Source organism: Pipra filicauda, unplaced genomic scaffold (genome assembly GCF_003945595.2).
Source record: "Pipra filicauda isolate LSUMZ 115617 unplaced genomic scaffold, ASM394559v2 scaffold289_size944018_pilon, whole genome shotgun sequence".
Classification (NCBI taxonomy): Eukaryota; Metazoa; Chordata; class Aves; order Passeriformes; family Pipridae; genus Pipra; species Pipra filicauda.
In genome coordinates this window covers 537,987-556,066 of record NW_024104408.1, presented here as the reverse complement: position 1 = coordinate 556,066, position 18,080 = coordinate 537,987, and the positions used below count along the sequence as shown (strand labels likewise).

Sequence of the window (18,080 nt, the reverse complement as noted above, 5' to 3'; positions counted from 1 at the left end):
GTTGTGTGTGTGGATCTTCCATTGCAGCTTTAGGACATCCATTTGCAGGACAACCCTACAACAACTTGAAGACTTCAGGATTTTCTGAGGAGGCCTCTTACTGCTCTAAGTTGTTAATGGTGCCAAAAAGGTTAACACTGTTCTCTGCCAAACATCCAGAATTGTTCTGGAGAAGGGATGGAGACAAAGACAACGATACAACTAATAATTCATTCTTCATGATAAGGTGCCAGTCCAAGGATGATCAGTAATCTGAGCGGTTTGCAGGCTCATACTGACCCATTGAGTCTTGATATATCTGCTGTTCACTTGACTTGGGTGAAGGCAACCCCTGCAGGAATTCCATTTCTGTGAAGAATGGGAAGATCTGGTTACTTAAGCAGGAAGAACCAGGCTTTACAAAATCAGCATTTGGGAGAGCTCCCACACAGCATCAAAATGTGTTTGACAGGATTGAGCAAGGAGAATAGTGGAAAAATGTACACCAGCAAATTACAACCAAAATACAGGTAAACCAAACACACTGGGAAATAGTGTAACCAGGCATTAATAAATAAATTTTCTTTCTAATGAAAGAAAGGGAATCCTTTTCATCTCTGATTTTCGTGAAGAATCAAGTTAGTCTCAGCTATTTCCTTGTACATCACGTAAATGGGGTAATAACATAATTAATATTTAGGAAATTATTTTTGTGTTGTGTACCTTCTCTTGCATAAAATTAGTGAAAATTTGGAAGTAATGTATAAATATTGCAGATATTAGGGGCTGGAGGGAGGGAAAAACCTAGACAAATGTGTGTAAAAATGTTCCCCCATAATGTCTTCTAATGAACTTTATTAAGGTATATCAAATGTAGCAGAAGAACATATTACTAAAGCATCTAGCATGTGTTTTGGGTTACTCTTAAAGCAGTGTGATGCATCTGTCCCCATCAGCTCCATGGGAAGTAGCTGCAGAGCATTCAAAACACACAACCAGGTAAAGCTGGCGTTGCATAAATACAGTTTTGAATGAAGTACCAAATGTTGACTACATTAGGGACAATAATACTTGCAGCCCTAATCCTGAGTGAAAGCCTTTTTCCCCATTAGGTACCTCCATAAATAGTGCATGGCACTGGCTATTGACTCTCATAAGCTATGTGTCAAATTGTCAGACGTGCTTCTAAAGCATCCCCTGCTCCATCCTCAACATGAAAATGTGAATTTGTTTGGGCATTGCTTGTCCTATGCTGAGATTTGGTTATTTGTTTACCTATTTTCAGATAATTCCACAGATTTTTCATCAGCTTTGGTGTCAAATTCTTTTTTTTTCCTGAAGATTTTGTGTCTCTCACACTGCATATAAGAAGTATCTGCATTCTAGGATGTTGTCAGGAAGATTTTTCTGTATCAAATTAAACTGCTACCAATTGATTGTACTTTCAGTTCCTTGAAGTCGGATATTTTTGTTGTTGTGCGATGTATTCAGTTTTGAGTTAAGGACTTTTAAAAATCAAACATATATACACACTATTTTCTGAGAGTAAAATTATACAGTAAATTATGTAGTGTCCACCATGGTACATTTTAAGTAGGGCCTTACAAAATGACTTGTACTTACATAAGATACAGGGGCTACAGCATATTTATTAAGACTCTTCAACTCTGTATGAAACTGGAGCAGTCAGAAGTAATGGTGTCTGCTGAAAGATTCTTTATCATATGAATTTACTTTTAGTCATCTATTATTTATTTCAGCTATTTCATATGCCATTATAATAAATATTATGACAGAGAAAGCTTTTATGCTTCAACTTATTGTACTGCTCTTCACTTCCTTGCAATCCTTCAGGAAAATGTAGCTATGCTTTACCTATATTTAACGTAAATCATCACTTACATTTGAATGAAAAATTCACTATGAAAAAAGGCTCCTTCTTCAATACCAAGACACAAATGCACCATCATGTTTACTGCCAAACTACTCTACCATGCAGTGTTCATTTTTAAACAATTTTTAAGCTGTAAAGTGAAGACATTGCATATAGTGAAATAGCTGGCTTTCTGGGTGTTTTCACTTTTGTGTTAGTTTCTGGCTCAATAAGCATTTTTCTAGCATGAGTGCAAAGTATAGCCAATTGCACTTAAGCATTTTTAATATTTTTTTCTCCAATAGGGAGCAGCTTACATTCAAAACCGAACAAACTCTTTTCTGGTGTTTTGTAGAATAATGAAACTTACCTGGAAATAGTGATAAAATGCTTTTAGAACCGGGCATGAAATCGTGACGTACAAGAGAAATTTTTTTCTTTGCTCTTTTTGAAATGTTATTACGTTGGGTTTAAAAGAGAACCTGCCAGGAGCTGGAGGATGATCCACCTTCAGCTGTTTCTTCAAAGACAGAATGTTGGTGCCTGGACATCGTTAGCCTTGAGCTGCTCATTGGGCTTCATGAAATACAAATGTCCCCACCCCAAACTCCCAGTGAGTTCTGGCTGACCGTGTTTTCACAGGGTTCTGTGCACAGCAGCAGTGTACAGGCCCTCTTGGGTCTGTTTTCCTTTGGCCAGTTTGCAAGGCTGGTCTGAGTCTAGTGGTGAAAGTGGTGTTGGATGCAGTTGGGATACTTGTCCCAGGGATCTGCAGCAAGGGGCACCAGTTCATTGTGCACAGGCTTTCAACAGCACCGCATCGTAACGATCCTGTGATTTAGAAGTGAGCTCTTTAAGTTATGCTGCGCTCATTCTGTGATCTAGTTTCCCCTCAAATGATGTAATTGAAAATAAAGTAGTAGAGGGAGCATTAATATCTTTTGTCAATTTAATTTTTCAAATTCTGGAGTTCCCTGCCTTAGCGCATTGATTTTACGATGTCAGCTGAAAGACTGTCTCCGGTATTTGGGAAAGTGGCAAGTCTCATTTAAGATTTCACAACATAAAATGAGGCATAATTCAGTACTGAAAACGTGTGAAGTGAAATGGTGAGAGACATCAGCATAATACAATTATGACGCATTAGATCAGGATTTGCAGCATACCATTAACAATCAGTTCTGACTGCAGAGTACAATTACAGTTAAGATGCCTTTTAGCAAAAAATGGGCTTTAGTTTTATTTTTTTATTAAGAAACCCCATGCTTTTCTACACATGTCACAGTGTGTGACACCAAGGCTTCTAGGGAAAGAGGGAAAACATTATAACAAAGGTAATAACTGAGCTACTATGAGAAAACAAACATAAAACCTTCTACTTGTCATTGATTAGAGATATTCTTACATTATTAAGAGCATATCATGCAAGTATATTGCCTTATTCACAGCTTTTTTTTAAAAGGTATTGTGATATAGAAGTAAGAAGGGGAAAATCTGGATTAAAAATGAGCTGCTACTAAAGGTTTAGCATTTCACATTCTCAAACTGCAGTAGGAATTGAGGGTCTACAGAATATCTCTGTGGGGTGAGAGGTGCTGGAACCTCAGTTGATAAGGGAGAATCTGAAACAAAAAAATTTGGGGAACTTGCCTAAGCTCATGGTATGTTAAACTGATTTCTTTCCCAGTTGTGTTTGGGGAAAAAAACCCCTTACACTTGGCTTCTTATGTGCCTTCAGAAGCTGAGGTGGCAGGTTCTGAGCTGAGTGCTTTGGATGTCAAATGCTCCAGTTTTCCCTGCGAGGAAAACTAAATAAATGGGAGTGTCTGTGCTCAGTATGTACTTTGTGTGGATGTGAAGGAAATATTCTAAAAAGCAAAACCAGGTAGAAAGTTGAAAAAAAAAATGGTTTTTTAATTTCTGATTGTTATGTTTTCAATATATTAATCCATGAATCCAATCTGAATCCGTTTAACTTCTATTTCAGAAAGCATTTTGGAGGTTTCATACTTTTTTGTTCCTTTTGGACTTGAAGTACAGACACCTCTCTTCTGTTCTTGGAATCAGTATCAGAAGCCTAATGCTTGACGCCAAGAGGAAAAGGATTACCCGAGTGATGTCATGTGGACTTGAGTCCATGTCCCCAAGGGGACAGTAGCTAACAGCTTGTGGTGTAGTCTGTTGAACTACTTGATTATTATGGTTTTTGATCCCCTTATGTCCCTGTATTTGTAGCATTCTTGTCCTTTCACCCTTGGGAGAGACAGGAAAATGTTTCAACTGAGGAAAGCAGAACCAAAGTAAATCCAGCTACTTCTGTACTAAGTAAACAGCTTTGAACTGCACTGCTGAAGAGAAATTGTTCTGGAGTTGTATTGCATAATGCAAGGCAGCATCATCTTTCTCAAGTCTCTGACTATCAAACAGAAGAAAATATTTACCCAGTGGGGCAAAATGAATTCCAGAATGATGTGCATCTTGTGAGGGTAGAAAAAAACCTCTTTGTAACAGAGTTTGGTTTAGCATTTTCAGACTCCCATCAACTGATACTTCCTATGGAGACTGAACCTGTTGAAAATTCAGTTGTGTTTATTTTGCTGTCCTGATAAGTCTGGCTGGAATGGGACAAAAGGAATTTGAGTGATACTCTGTTTATACCAAACCTGTAAGGTAGTTGTAGCAGGCAGAGTGGGTACCAGCAAAATAGAAAACAGATGTAGGGAGAAAAGTGCCAGATGTAATGAAACAGGGAGATCAGATGATTCACTTGAGCTTGGGGGACAATGGGAGCACTCTTCCCAACTTCCCTCTGCGCTGACACGTGTGCTGCTTCCTTTCTGTTCCCTCAGCAATGTTCCCTTGTCATTGAGCAACGATCATGGTGTATCCTTGTAATCCCAGTGGAGTTCCTGTTGCACTCTGGTGCTAACAAAGCTCCTGTTGCCTCCCCACCCAAATGCTGCCTTACCACTGCATCTGCTCCACCTTCTCCTTACCCTTTCTTTTAGCAGTGCCAATGCCCAGTTTGAGCCATGGCTGTTACACACAGTAGGTGTAGGTGATGTGTTGGGAGTACCTGAATTGTCCCTCTAGGTATTTTTTTGCCAAATAAGCTAAGCTGAGTGGGCTGAAATTTGACATTTTTAGGCTTGGGGAGAGTACAGGGCTTTTGCCAGCTTTCTTTTATGTGCCAGAGAGTTTACGTGGTGTTGAGCAGCAGCAAGTCTGAAAGTGAGGGTAAGCACAAATACACATGTTCCTGATTCCTTAGGGGGCCTACCTGACTTATATGTCATGACAGTTGGTATTTTGCAGGGGATCACAGGTGTCTTAAAGTGTAGCATTTGTGGAAGAACAAAAGACAACCACTGGATGTTGCGGTGCAGACCCACAGCTGCAGTTGAAGGAGAGCTGGTTCTTAACTCTGCCTTGAGAGAACCTCTGACTGCTTGGTTCTTGTGATGACTTTCACTTCAGTGGTTGCAATGAAAATTGGCTTTTGGTTCGTTTTGTTCTGAGAGTTGGAGTTCAGGTGTTTCAAAAGATCTGGGAACAGGGATCTTAAAGATGAAAATATTGAGAAGAGTTGTTTTGGTGGTGCCTAAGATAAACTTAACCTTCAGGTTAACCTCTTCTAGGTGAAAAGCCAGCTTTAAGTACATACACAATTTCTGCAGAAGACACAGAATCATAGAATGGTTTGGGTTGGACCTTAAAGCTCATCTTGTTCCAACCCCCTGCTATGAGCAGGGTCACCTTCCACTATCCCAGGTTGCTCCAAGCCCCATCCAACCTGGCCTTGGACACTTCCAGGGGTGGGGCAGCCACAGCTTCTCTGGGCAACCTGTGCCAGGGCCTCCCCACCCTCACAGTAGAAGTACATATATAATATGCACTGGTAAACTCTTATTGTATGAAAACCTGTGTAGGCTGATCAGTTGTTTTCTGTAGTCATTTTATACTGTTTTTTATATCACCTGCTATGCACAATAGATTGTTTTGCATTCATATGTGCAAGTCTGAAGTTAGCTGATTTTTATAGAGTATTTGCTGATCTTTTTTTCTATTGGTACAGTATGTAAAAATAGCATGCATTGAGAATAACACTCTACCTTTTTATTTCATGAGTTACATAATTTTCACCACCAAAATGGCAGCAAAAAGATGCCTTATTAACCTTAACACTGCCTTGTGTCGATTCATTACATTTTATAAAGCTGTGCATTACACAGTGTATGTTTTTAGCAGAACCACCACATCACAATGCTGCTTTTGGCACTGAACGTTGTGCTCGTCCGTTCCTTTTGATGATTTGTATTCACTTTGGGGTTATAATATTAAACAAGGGAATCAGACAAGTTTCATAACACATTTGCTGTAACACGATCCTATGAACTAAACATGCTGTTATTTATCTTTTTTTATATTTTCTCTTGTTCCAGCATAAAGCCAAGGTAGAAGCAATGACCTTGGACCTTGCTTCTCTTCAGAGTGTGCAGCACTTTGCTGAAGCATTCAAATCCAAGAATCTGTAAGTACTCAGGAAATTATATATAATAATTTCTTGTTATTTTAATGTCTTTATCAGCTGAGCACAGTTGGCAGAATTCACCAAAGTTGGACGGATCGGCAACTGCAGTTAGTGAATAATCTTTTCACAGGAATTTTTTTTTTTCAATGGAAATTAAAGATCATTTGTTTTCATACAAAAAAAAAAAGTTACAGATCTCTTGTTATTCCATGTGTAGCCCCAGCTTTAAAGGGCTTTTTTACCCCTGTGGCTATTGAAAAAGGCCGAAGCTGAACTGCATAAAAACCAGCTCAGGCAACTTTTAACAGTTTTGCTGTGGTTTGGAAGAGGTCAGGGATGAACAATTAGCACACTCCTTCTCTTACTTTATTTTCTAACCTTCTCTCTCTCTCTTTTCATTTTTAAACCTTTAAAAAATATAGCCCTGTGAGCCAGACAGATCTGTGTTCCAGACCTGTATCTGGAATAGTCCATAATTAAAAAAAAAAAAAAGAAAAAGGGAGAGAGGGTGTGATAATTACATCACTTAACAATAGGCAAATTTATCTAGAGATAATCAGGTTAGCTTCCAAATGGTTTGTTTTATTTAGCTTGAAGAGAGCAATGAATCTCTGAATTGAAAAAAATTATTTGAAATCTTTCAAGTTCCAGCTCTTGACAATAAGTTCCACACTTTGTTCTTTTATCCACAGTTTGACCCACTGATTGTTGTGAGTATTCAAACTTAGCTTTTTTTCTGCAAATATTTCTGTAACAGATATGCATCTTCCTGTTCTTCTCAAGAGATTATGGCCTCTTAGACAGCTTTGAAAATACGTTGTCGTAGAGAAGATATATAACAAAGAATGTTTTTTTTCACTTTTGAAATACTGCCAAAGCTAAATCTCACATGGATAGACAGATGACATTTTAGTACTTATAGGTCTTTTGGATTCAAAGAATTGTCAAAACTGACTTCTAACACAAGTTCCTTTATTGCCAAAATCTTTAGTATCAATATTTTCTTATCATGTCATCTTCATAAATTAAAATTTCTTGGAAGACAAATCCTTGCAGTATTACATGTTGAATACTAACTGGGTTTTGTAATGTAAGAGCAGTAAGTGTTGTAATTTAGCATCTTCATGCTTCTAATAGGCTACATTTCTTTAAAAACTATATGGTACAGTGGAAAGTCAAAACCACCCTTCTTCCAAATGCAGCTTTTAACTTGATTTGTGTGTTGTAGATCATATCATGGTCATCCTAGCTAGTCCATTTGGTATGCATGATTATAAATCCCTGGAAGTGAACATGCTTAAATCAATTTTTGCCAGAGAACTTAGAAAATGAGACTATCTAGAATCAGGAAAACCTGTTTTATTTTTGTTGGCATACACTGCTTTACCAGTGCAGGTCAGTTAAGCTACACTGTTGGTGATGGACAGGTTTTATTAATATTTCATTCTAATATTATTTGGAACATTTTTAGTAATAGACAGCCTCTAAAGCCTCTGCCTTGCCTTGAGATATTTCTGTCTCAGATGTGTGCTCAGATGTGCCCGTGTCTGGCAGGAATACTCCAAGCATTGTAGGAAAGTCTAAGTTCTGTATCTGTTGTGAGACTTGGGGGCTTTTGACCAAAATGAATTTCCAGTTATATTTTGTTTAAAGTCTGAGGCTGGATGGAAACCAGACCCCACACACTGCCTGCAGCAGAGGATCTTTTATCTGATACAGACACAGAAGAGTTACCTTACAATCATCTGCACTGGCAGGAGGATGGACTGGGAGACCTATTGGGTCTTTCTGGCCTCTGATTCTTTGTGATTTAACTATGTCTGGATAAGGTCAGAAAAGCAATTATATGGCAGTAGCACCTTATTACTACAATGCTGGGCCTATGTGTTTTCCAGCACTAATGTACACTAATGACTTTTGTCTCTTCGTTTATTTGCTTTGCCTCAGTGTCCAGAGGCTTTTGTCACTTCGGTGATTCCTTTGCAGTAGTGGTTTTTGAAAGGAATCTTACAGGCTTCAGGGACAGACCGAGCCTTTTTCCTTATCCTTTGGCCAGTCTTGTCAGTTGGCAGCCTAACTGTCTTAGAAGGGGTCGACATCCCTGGTCTCATGGACCTGTATGAGAAGGATTGTGATACAGTCGCCCCCATTCCCATGAGGTGTCTGTCACTCCTGTTAATGGGCATTGGAAGTATGTTAAAAGCATAGATTTTGCTTTCTTATAAATTTTTTTATGAATTTCTTAACAGTAAAGCAGTAGGAAAAGCAGATAAAAGCGTTTGGGGTTTTCGTGAAACAAAACTGTCTTTTAAATTCTGAGTCGTATAAGTCTTGTTTTCTGGGAGAAACTACAATAATTTTAAAGTGTAAAGGAGAAATTTTGTGTGAACACACACATTTTAATAAAGATCTGTGTTTTGTTTCTCACAGCATTTTATGTGAAGAGGCCTTCAGTATTCAGTGGTGAACATCTTAAACTTCTGTGTGCAAATAGTTTTATTCTCTGCTTAATTTCTCCAGTCCACTATTGGTTTCTGGGACACTTTAGTATTTTGCAGAATGCGTTGGTCTTGGTGACACCTGGCCTAATAGCTAAAAATGTATAAAATAGAGAATAGATAGGCATGCCTTCTGACATTCTGCTTTTATGTGACACTTTCTGTGGCTCTAGGTGCTATTTTTTGTCAGCAGATATAAGGGTGTACTCACAGTCCCATCACAACCTGGGAGCCTGTTCTCCCCTGGTTGATAGCAATTGAAAAATAGCCTTCAAGGATTGTGTTTCACAGATCTCTTCTTGGATGAGAAAACTGCAATGGAAACACTCCAGAAAAAGGATCCCTGAATTTCACTGAGTCAAAACATCCAAACCTCTTGCAGCTGGGGAGGGTGGTGGTGGTGGGATGGCAGGGAGCAGAGGGCAAATTGCTGAGATTGTGAATCTCCCACTTTAATAAAATAACTTGTAGAGGTAAAAAAAAAAAAAAAAAGCTTCCTTGAATGTGCTTGGGAATCTGAGAGATTGTGGAAACTACGTGAAGAATGAAGAAATGTCGTCCTCTGCTTGGCAGGAATTTAACGGGGCTGGTTGCATACAGAAAACAAATGATGCAACAGAGGGAGCCTTGAGAAAAACATAAATAATAAATGAGAGTAAAGAGTTACTCTGAAAAGAAATATTTAATATGAATTGGAGTAGTAATTTAGAGCTAAGAAGCCTTCCTTGTTTGAAAGTAAAAGTCAGATGATTCATCTTCAAGTTATCATGCTTCTGAGATTTGATAGGAATCTTTTATTCTTATTTGGATTTGTTAGGTGTTGCAGCCTTGTCCACAGATAAAATTTGAGCTCAGAGTATATAAACACTGGTAAGTTATGCTGTATCCCTATAAATATATTCTAGCAAATCATTCATCCTCACTGAAAAAAAACGATTTTTTTTGTTTGCATTATCTACACTCTTGAGTTGATACAGCTGTTTCTCTTTCTGAGACTTTTTTTATCCGTGCAGTTTCAAATAAAGCTTTGGGGAAAAGGGTTTTTCAGATTATTTTTGATCCTGCAGTTCTGTGATTGCAGCACTTAAACTTTCCTTATGGGCAGGACAGTGCTCTCCAGTTTTTCTTGCTCTCGCAGTTAGAAACATTTTGTGGGCAGAATGAACTAAACACAGTAACTTAGTTGGGTCTCCCAAAGTCGTCTTTGGGAGAAGACAGAATGAAACAATATTGCTGTTTAATGTTTGATCTACCTCTTTCTTCGCTGTAGCACAGCCTGAACAGCGTGTGACACAAATAAATACATAAAATACAGAAATACATAAAATGGATGTCCAGTAAAAAACAGGCCTCAAGGATTTCCAGCACAATTTTTTTTGAAGAAAGCCAGCTGTCTTTTAGTATTTTAGTATTTCTGGCTTGTTTTCTGCAGATGCATTCTGCCAGGAGTGAATGAACTCCATCTTCCTTCCTTATGAAGACGCTGCTGGGCTTAGGATGAGAATAGGAAAAAGAGATCTCAGTGCCTCTAAATGGCTGGATTTGTTCAAGTTACTTCTTATATCTGTATCAAGTCTTTCCCCTCTGCTAGTTCCCAGCTCAGGCGGTCGATTGAATGTCTCTGTTACGGAAAATCAAATAAATGATCTGTTTATAATAATGTTCTGGGCTAAGATGGATTTGGCATTAGCTGATTTTTATGCAGCTGGAAGAGGCAGACCAACCAATCTTTCATATTTGGCTTTTTGGAACTTAAAAAACACTGAATGGAATCTCCTCTTCATTGAGTGGGCACAATGTGAGGAATTATGGTTGGTATTAATCCCCTTTATAGACAAAATGACTGCCCTCCTGTGATTGTATGCAACACAGCATTTAAATGTAGTCAGTGTCAGTGCTGGATTGTTCAGGGTCTGTAGGATTGGTATTTGTGTAGGAGTCTGGATTTGTGGATGTGGTATATATTTGACCTGCATACTTTAACTGGGGAGCAGCACTAGTGGTTCAGTTCTAAATCTTCCAAAATAGCAACCTGTTGTCAACATTTACAGCCATGGTATCATGGCATTTGCCTGCTCGTCATCATAAGAACACTCCCATGATCAAAACAGTGAGCAGAAGTGAGCAGTAAAGTTAAAAATTAAATTTTGTGTGCATCTTTAGTTTGGAGCGGTGCATGGTGCCACTTGGTTTGAATTAAAGTTGTCTTCTGCCAAACAGCGAGACATTAATTTAATGTTCTCAATGTTTGAGGAGAAAAACCCCAGAAATTATCCTGAAAAATCTTGAATTACTTCAAAGATATGAAACGATGTTTGCCAAACAGCTACTACTTAGAATTTTCTGAATTGGTAGCAGCAATTCACAATTATGCAGGACTTCCAGATGTAGATCTTCGCTGCAGTTGCTTTACTTTAAAATAGGAATTTTTTTTTGCCTGTGGTAAGAATTGGCATATGCTGACAGTTTATTCACTTATGCTGTGTGTAGAAATATGGAAAAGACAGCAGTTATGAATTATGATTCTCCATTTGGAAGTTTAGTCTCTTCTTATTTCCTAAACCAGACCCAAAATGGCCTCCTTAGCTGAGACCTCAAACTCTCTGAGTACATTCATTTTTCATGCTGCAAGCAGGAGCGTGCTGAAACCTTGTGGGTGCAATTAAGATTTCAGAGCCTGCTGAAAATTCCATCCAGAATATGATTTTTCTGCATTTTCATGTATTGTAACTGACATACTACAGGTGTGTCAAGTTATTTTTGATTCTGATTGAACCACAATTAAATCGTAGATGCTGTATGATAAATTCTATGCATATCTAAGAATACATATGTAAAAATGGGATCTGTTTAGCAAGTTGTTGCATAGATAACTGAAAAGATCCAGCAAAAATGAATATATGATTTAGCTGAATTGTCAGTGATGCCATTATGTCAATATGCTTAATGGTTCTGTAGTCAAGGTATCTCTGTCAGAGATGATCGTTGCCACTGCCTGTTGTCTTTCCAAACTTGAACATTAACACTGTACAAACCTTTTAACTCTTTGCTGTTTGTGGAATTTCTTTTTGTGAATTAAAACTAGTGACAGTTGAGCTGTCACGTTTGTCTTCTGAACTCAGAGTACGGTTGGCATCCTGACACTGCCACCAAGGCACAAACTTCTGGACAACGCTGTGCATTTTGAGATCTCAAAAAATATCCACATTGAATTAAGTAGTGAAACATGCAGAGTTCAGAATTTACTGTTGCAGACAGCACGTATCTTAAATTTAAATAAGATCAAAGGCTGCCTGCATTTGAAACGTACGTAATAATGTTAGGGTGAAACTTTTTTTTTTTCTCTTTGTGGTGATGCTGTGCCTTATTAAAGCCCAGGGATTGGCTTCTGCATAAATAGTTTTTCTTCTTTCTTCTGTTTTTAAGCCCTCGTACACAATTACCCCATTGTGGTAGCATGTGTCAAGTCATGTGGATCCAAAAACTGTTTCCAGGATTTTATAAATTAAAAAATCTCTCAGGCTTAAGCCCTTTCCCCCTTTTACTGGAGGCTGAGATCCTGATGTTTTCACCAGATCACCTTTCATTACATCTGCTGTATTGTGGAGGTATCTCCTGCCTCAGAATATTTCTTCTTTAAAGTCCATATTAAAATATAGGATTGACACTTCGACATAACTTTACATATAGTTGCATCTACAAAAAAACATGAAGCATTTTTACGTATTACTAACAGAAAGATTTTGTTAGGTGTTTGTTACAGAGTTTTATGACTTTACCTGTGCTGTCTAAAATTTCCAAACCTGCCCCTTGTCTTTGGGCACTTTGCACTCTCTTTGCTGTACCCTAAAGAAAAAAACCTTGATAACCCTCCAGGAGATTTCTGCTCAGCACACTGGTTGTTTTGGTGCCCATTTTCAACCCTGTGTCTATACCTAAGTCTAAGTTGAGTCTAAGAAGGCTCACAAAGTCTTGGGCTTCTGTCTTCCAAAAAAAGTTTCCACAAGATCCACCAGCTGTGAAGGCAGTTTTGAGTATCCAAGGAAGTAAAAGATGTGTGATATGTATGACTGATTAAAACATACTCTGTCACAAATAAACCAGGGATTTTGGAGCATTATGGCTTGTTGGGTTTTGAGAAGATCTGTGTGCTTAATTGATGTTGCCCTCTAAAAATTCTGAACTCTAAGACCAGAGTAATTATTTAAATACACATACATTAAAATGTATTTAGTCTATTCAGTTAAACACTTTCTAGAGGAGATAATTAAAACACATAAAGACAGAATCTTCTGGCCCTTGTGTAGGGAAGCCTTGCTGCTGACACGAGACTGGCCATGCAGACACCACGTGTCTTAATCTTAGAATCCAAAATTTGTGTAATGGACTGAAGAGGTTGTATTTCTCTATTAGCGGTTCCCAAGGCACCAAAAATCCCAGAGGATGTCAAAGTACGTTAATTTTTATCCCAACATGGAATCTTGCAGGTCTGAATGGCAGCACACAGCTGCTGGGGGCTTTCTGAGCTCTGTTACAGCTCTATAATCTCCAGGCAAAACAGAGGAAGGAGTTGTCATTGGCAAGTGAAATGTTCAAAATCCGTGAAGTGTTTTATTGTTTGAATGATCAGCCGTGGTCCCAGCTGTTTTCAATTGGAAAGATCACAAAAAATGTGATAAAGGTAGTAATTTAGCTTTTCTTTTGGTGAGTTGCAGCTTTCTTTTTTTTCTAACGAGTACTTACTGCGTGCAAATGAAATCCGTATATTTAGGAGTATGTACAGAAACAACAAATCATGCCATGGTTGTTGCAAAAATGAATGTTCCTCTACGTCTGGCTTATGTTTGTTTGTAATTGCTTGTATATATGTGTAAATAATGATTTGCTGTCGGATTTTGAACAAGATGTACCACATTGAGGTAGCAAATGTCCTTAGGTGAGCTGCTGAATGAAAATTACCAGTTTGTGGATGTTTTCATTGCTGCTTGTCTCCTAATCATCAGGGAGTCTTGAAACCAAAGAAAATATCCCTGCAAGATCTGGCAAGGAATGGAACAAAGTGCTCCTCTTATTGTGCCAGAGCTTGAGAAAAAGAAGAGGATGTAGAATGGAAATGCTGGAAGGTCGAATGGATGTAAAAATTAAGTTGCTGTCCATCTTCTACCTCAGCCTGGCCCCAGGACTTCCAAAATCCATATGTATGAAGGTACTTTGAGTCCCCAGGGATACAGAGCTAGGAAAGATGCAACACTTTGACAGAGGAAAACATGGTTTCTTGGATGGATTTTGGTTTGAAATGTGGTCCTGAGGCCTTGAAGTGAGGGAAGAGCATCCCTGACACCTGTTTTTAATATCAGTACCCTGAGTATACTGTGTGCTGTCAGACAGAGGAAATTTAGGGTGAGATTATAGCTATGCAAAAGGGAATTCGGAGCTATGGATAATGGGCCCCAAAAAGGTGAGAGAGTCCCTGGTATGGACTTAATGGAAGGAAGAAACACACCTCATGCTTGTGAAATATAATTCTTCCTCCTGCTCCCTCTCGCTGTGTAGTTCTAAGTTAAAAGGCAAATGCAAATACTAATCTTGACCTTAATTTTTAAGGAATAATTTGTTAGCAAAAGAAAGTAATTTACTGATTTAATGATACTAAATAAGAAAATGTGGATTAAAAAGTTCCTAATTTGTCAGATTTCTATATCATATACCATAATTCCAGTGTATGAATTAGCCAAGTGCGGGAGACAGATCATGTCAGCAAATTACACCTAATCCCTGCTTATTTTACTTTGTGCCTTTGTGAAGCTCTTACAAGAGAGGAAGGAGAAATCCAAGCTTGGATCATATCTGAGGGAAGGCGCTTTGGGCAGTGCAGGTTTTGCTAAGGTCAGTTTGGGGTCAAGGTTACAAGTGCTAGCATTAAATGTTTAAAAACCTTAAATGTTTGTTTAATATTTCACCTGAATTTCTCTTCAGAAGTTCAAATTTAAAACTTTTGCAGTAGTTTAATTTGCTTCTGTACCCCATTAAGAGGAAAAGTAGCTTCTCAAACTCCCCTGGCCCCTTAGAGCTAAAATGGCAGAATTTTTCTTCAAAGACAGATAACTTATTAATTTCTGGAGGTGTAAGATGGTGTGAGGTTATTTTAGTTGTTTTGTGTCCCCCCCTCCCCTGTATGTAAGAAAAACCAATAAAGGGAAAACCACGACTAATGGATGTTTTCTGTTTAGCTCTAAATCAGTTGAGACCTCTGTTCCTTCTCCAAACGTTTATGAAACAGTGAATTGAAGATTTTATAGAAGTAATGAATAATGATTGAGAGATGGTTGACCTGCATGGCAGCATGCAGATGATGTATTGTGAAGACATAGGAGCAGCTGCTCATAATAATTCCCTTGTATGTGGTGTGAAGGAAGAATCAGAACAGTTTCAGTCCAGTCCCATTAATCTCTTGGAAGTGGGGCAGAAGTATTTGCTGATCAACAGTGTCAAATCCTGCGAAGAAATCCACTAGGATGAATTGCAGAGAATTTTCCTTGCTTCTAGCAGGAGGTCATCCATCAGGGCTCTAAGTCCCGTGTTAGTGGCTTGCCTTGAAATGAAGCCTGTCTGACAAGGATCCACAATTCTGTCAGCTGACAGGTGGCAATAGAGGGTGTTTTTTGCTGGTCTTTCAGCCAGTATTTTTAGAAAAATGGAAGTTAGACATTAAGCATTTGTTTCCAAAGTTCACTGAGTTAAGCTGTCTTTTTTTTTTCTTTTACATCGAACAAAAAAATATTTAGATATTTTCGTGTCAGTATTAGATTATACATGGTTCTGAGATTTCCTGCTGCTGTCTGACTTCTGACTTAGTGATTTTCTTGTTGCTCAGTTTCCTGTCAGTGCTGCTTGTAAAACTGAGAGGGATTTCTGGAGGTGGTTGTTTAACTCAGCCGTTTTTTGGAGAGCCATAAGCTTAGCTGGCCTGTTGGGTATTCCCTTTGTGTGCAAAGGCATTCCCTCACAGACAGAAGTACCACTTTCTAACTTTCAGAGAAAGCAACATGGGTGTTCAGAGTTATGGGGTGGAAAAGTTCGTTGGGCTGTGACTTTGCTTCTTTGTGGAGGAGAAGTCACAGCTCTGCCTTTACTGGCCGTGACACAGGTCTACAGTTGCTTATGGGACTTTGGGGATATGGTGAGGCCTTTTCTGTTGAATTTCTGTGTAATTCCAAACAGTGTGAACTTTTCAAATCACTTGAGAAGTGCCCCAGATGGTGTGACATTCTGCTTCATGGGAAGATTTGAGAGTATTCCCTTTGCATAATCTCTGGTTAACTATTTCATTACGTTTGAAATGGGAGAACACCAAAGCCAAGAACTCTGTTGACATTTTGGTGGTGTTTGTTTAACCTCCTAGTGCACAGGCTACATTTGTTGAAAAATATTATTCTTACCTTTGCAAATCATCAGTAATTAATTCCCTTGGAAATATCTACTGCTGCACACAGCCAGCTTGGGAGACTGCTGACAGATCCTAGTTTTACATCAGGTGCTAACAAATTGATTATTAAATTTCATAACCAACTGATTTATAGCAACAACTTAATTTCTGCATCTCTCTAATGTATTCCCTTACTGTATTTTCAAATAGTGCAGGGCAGTTGGATTGCTTAGTTGCTTCTAATGGTGAATTGTGCACAGCATGTAGGATCTGAATGACTTCCTCAAAGGTTGGTAAAGGATCGGGGGCTTGCCAGGTGCACAAAATATCAGCTGGTTTTCAGCTGAGATATTCACATTTAAGATTGTCCTGGTTAATTCTACAGGCTTTTTAACTTTCACTAAATTACCAGCTACACTTACCAGCACGGTGAGGGTTTTCTAGAATGGCTGTGTGTCTTGCAGTTGGAGCAGTGAATCCCCAAGCCTCAGTCATGCTGTGAAGGATAAGCAGTGACTACGTGCTAATGTGGAGCAGATCCCAGTCCCAGTGCCTGCTTCAATTGTGATGGTAGACCACGTTAGCTCACTTGGTGTGATGTAAGTCACTACCTGAAGACATTTTAAGGAGATATAGGGGGAAATTTTCATAACACTCTGCAGGGTCTTAACTATAGTGTTTCCAAAAATATCTAATAGGTGCCATGGTTAGAGGGAGCACTTGGTAATGTCGATACCAGGAGTAAACACTACAGAAAATTTCCTTTGCTGCTGACATCTTTTGTTGGCCTTAGCTGTGCCTTCGATGTAGAATTACAAACTATTTTAAACCAAGGGGGGATTTTTTTTTCCTTGGGCTCAGTAGGAAGCCTAATGCAGATCGCAGTGATGTTTGTAATGAACTTGTGAAATCAAGGTCATAGTTCTGCTGTCACTTAAAAAGACTCCTGCCATAAAGCAAAGCTGTAGTGCCAGATGTGCAGCGTGAATTGTCATGTATCTTGAAAATTTTGTCCCTGCATAATGATACGTTCAGTGATACAGAGCTCTGCACCGTTGAGATTAGAATCTGTCATCTGTGGCTGAAATTCATAACTACTCAGTGGCTGTTACACAGGTAATCTCATTCATTTCCTGGTGTGCAAATGGCCAGGTCACAAAAACTTAGACGACAATTTTCAGTAATTGGACCTTTGTTAGCAGCCTGACGAGAGACACCGATGGCTTAATGGACATGGATCCCAATCCGAGAGGGGGTTCTTCCCTGAAATGAAGCACAACAGCAGCACTTTTTGATACAACCCTTTAGGTTTCTTTTCTGTGGTGTTTTCTGGAGAATTTTTTTTTTTTTTTAGCATTTAAAACCACTGATGCGAATTAAAAATAAAGGAATTCTGAATGGGAATCTGAGGCTGCCTTTTCAGTAGGATAATTGTTTAAAATGTTTCTGTGTATTTATTTTTTATATTTCTTCACAGATTTTTCCAATAGAGTATTGTAAATAATGTTAATTTTACAGTCCCTTAAATTTTAATTACTTTCACTTTAAAAAAAAAAGAGAAATGTGCTTTGAAAAATACAAATCTCATAAAATGGATTGAAGCATAATTTTATTACTTTTATAAAATCCAATTAAATGCCCTAACAATTAAAAAGTGACTACATTTTATAGTTTTATAATTCTAGAATCATCTTTTTAATTAATTGAGCTGACAGATTTAGGTGTAGAGTGTGTATTTTCCCTCTGGTAGTTATTGTGTAATTAGTAATAATG

General features: G+C 38.4%; 1 protein-coding gene across 2 annotated transcripts in view; it reads left to right on the top strand.

Moving 5' to 3' along the window:
• The window catches only part of WWOX (WW domain containing oxidoreductase), a 493,697-nt gene that overhangs the window by 95,535 nt on the left and 380,082 nt on the right, over positions 1-18,080 (top strand). For both annotated transcript variants that reach the window (XM_039382880.1, XM_039382881.1), the window contains exon 6: positions 6,295-6,383. In XM_039382880.1, the coding sequence (XP_039238814.1) occupies positions 6,295-6,383 (89 nt within the window). The remainder of the gene's footprint in view (positions 1-6,294; positions 6,384-18,080) is intronic.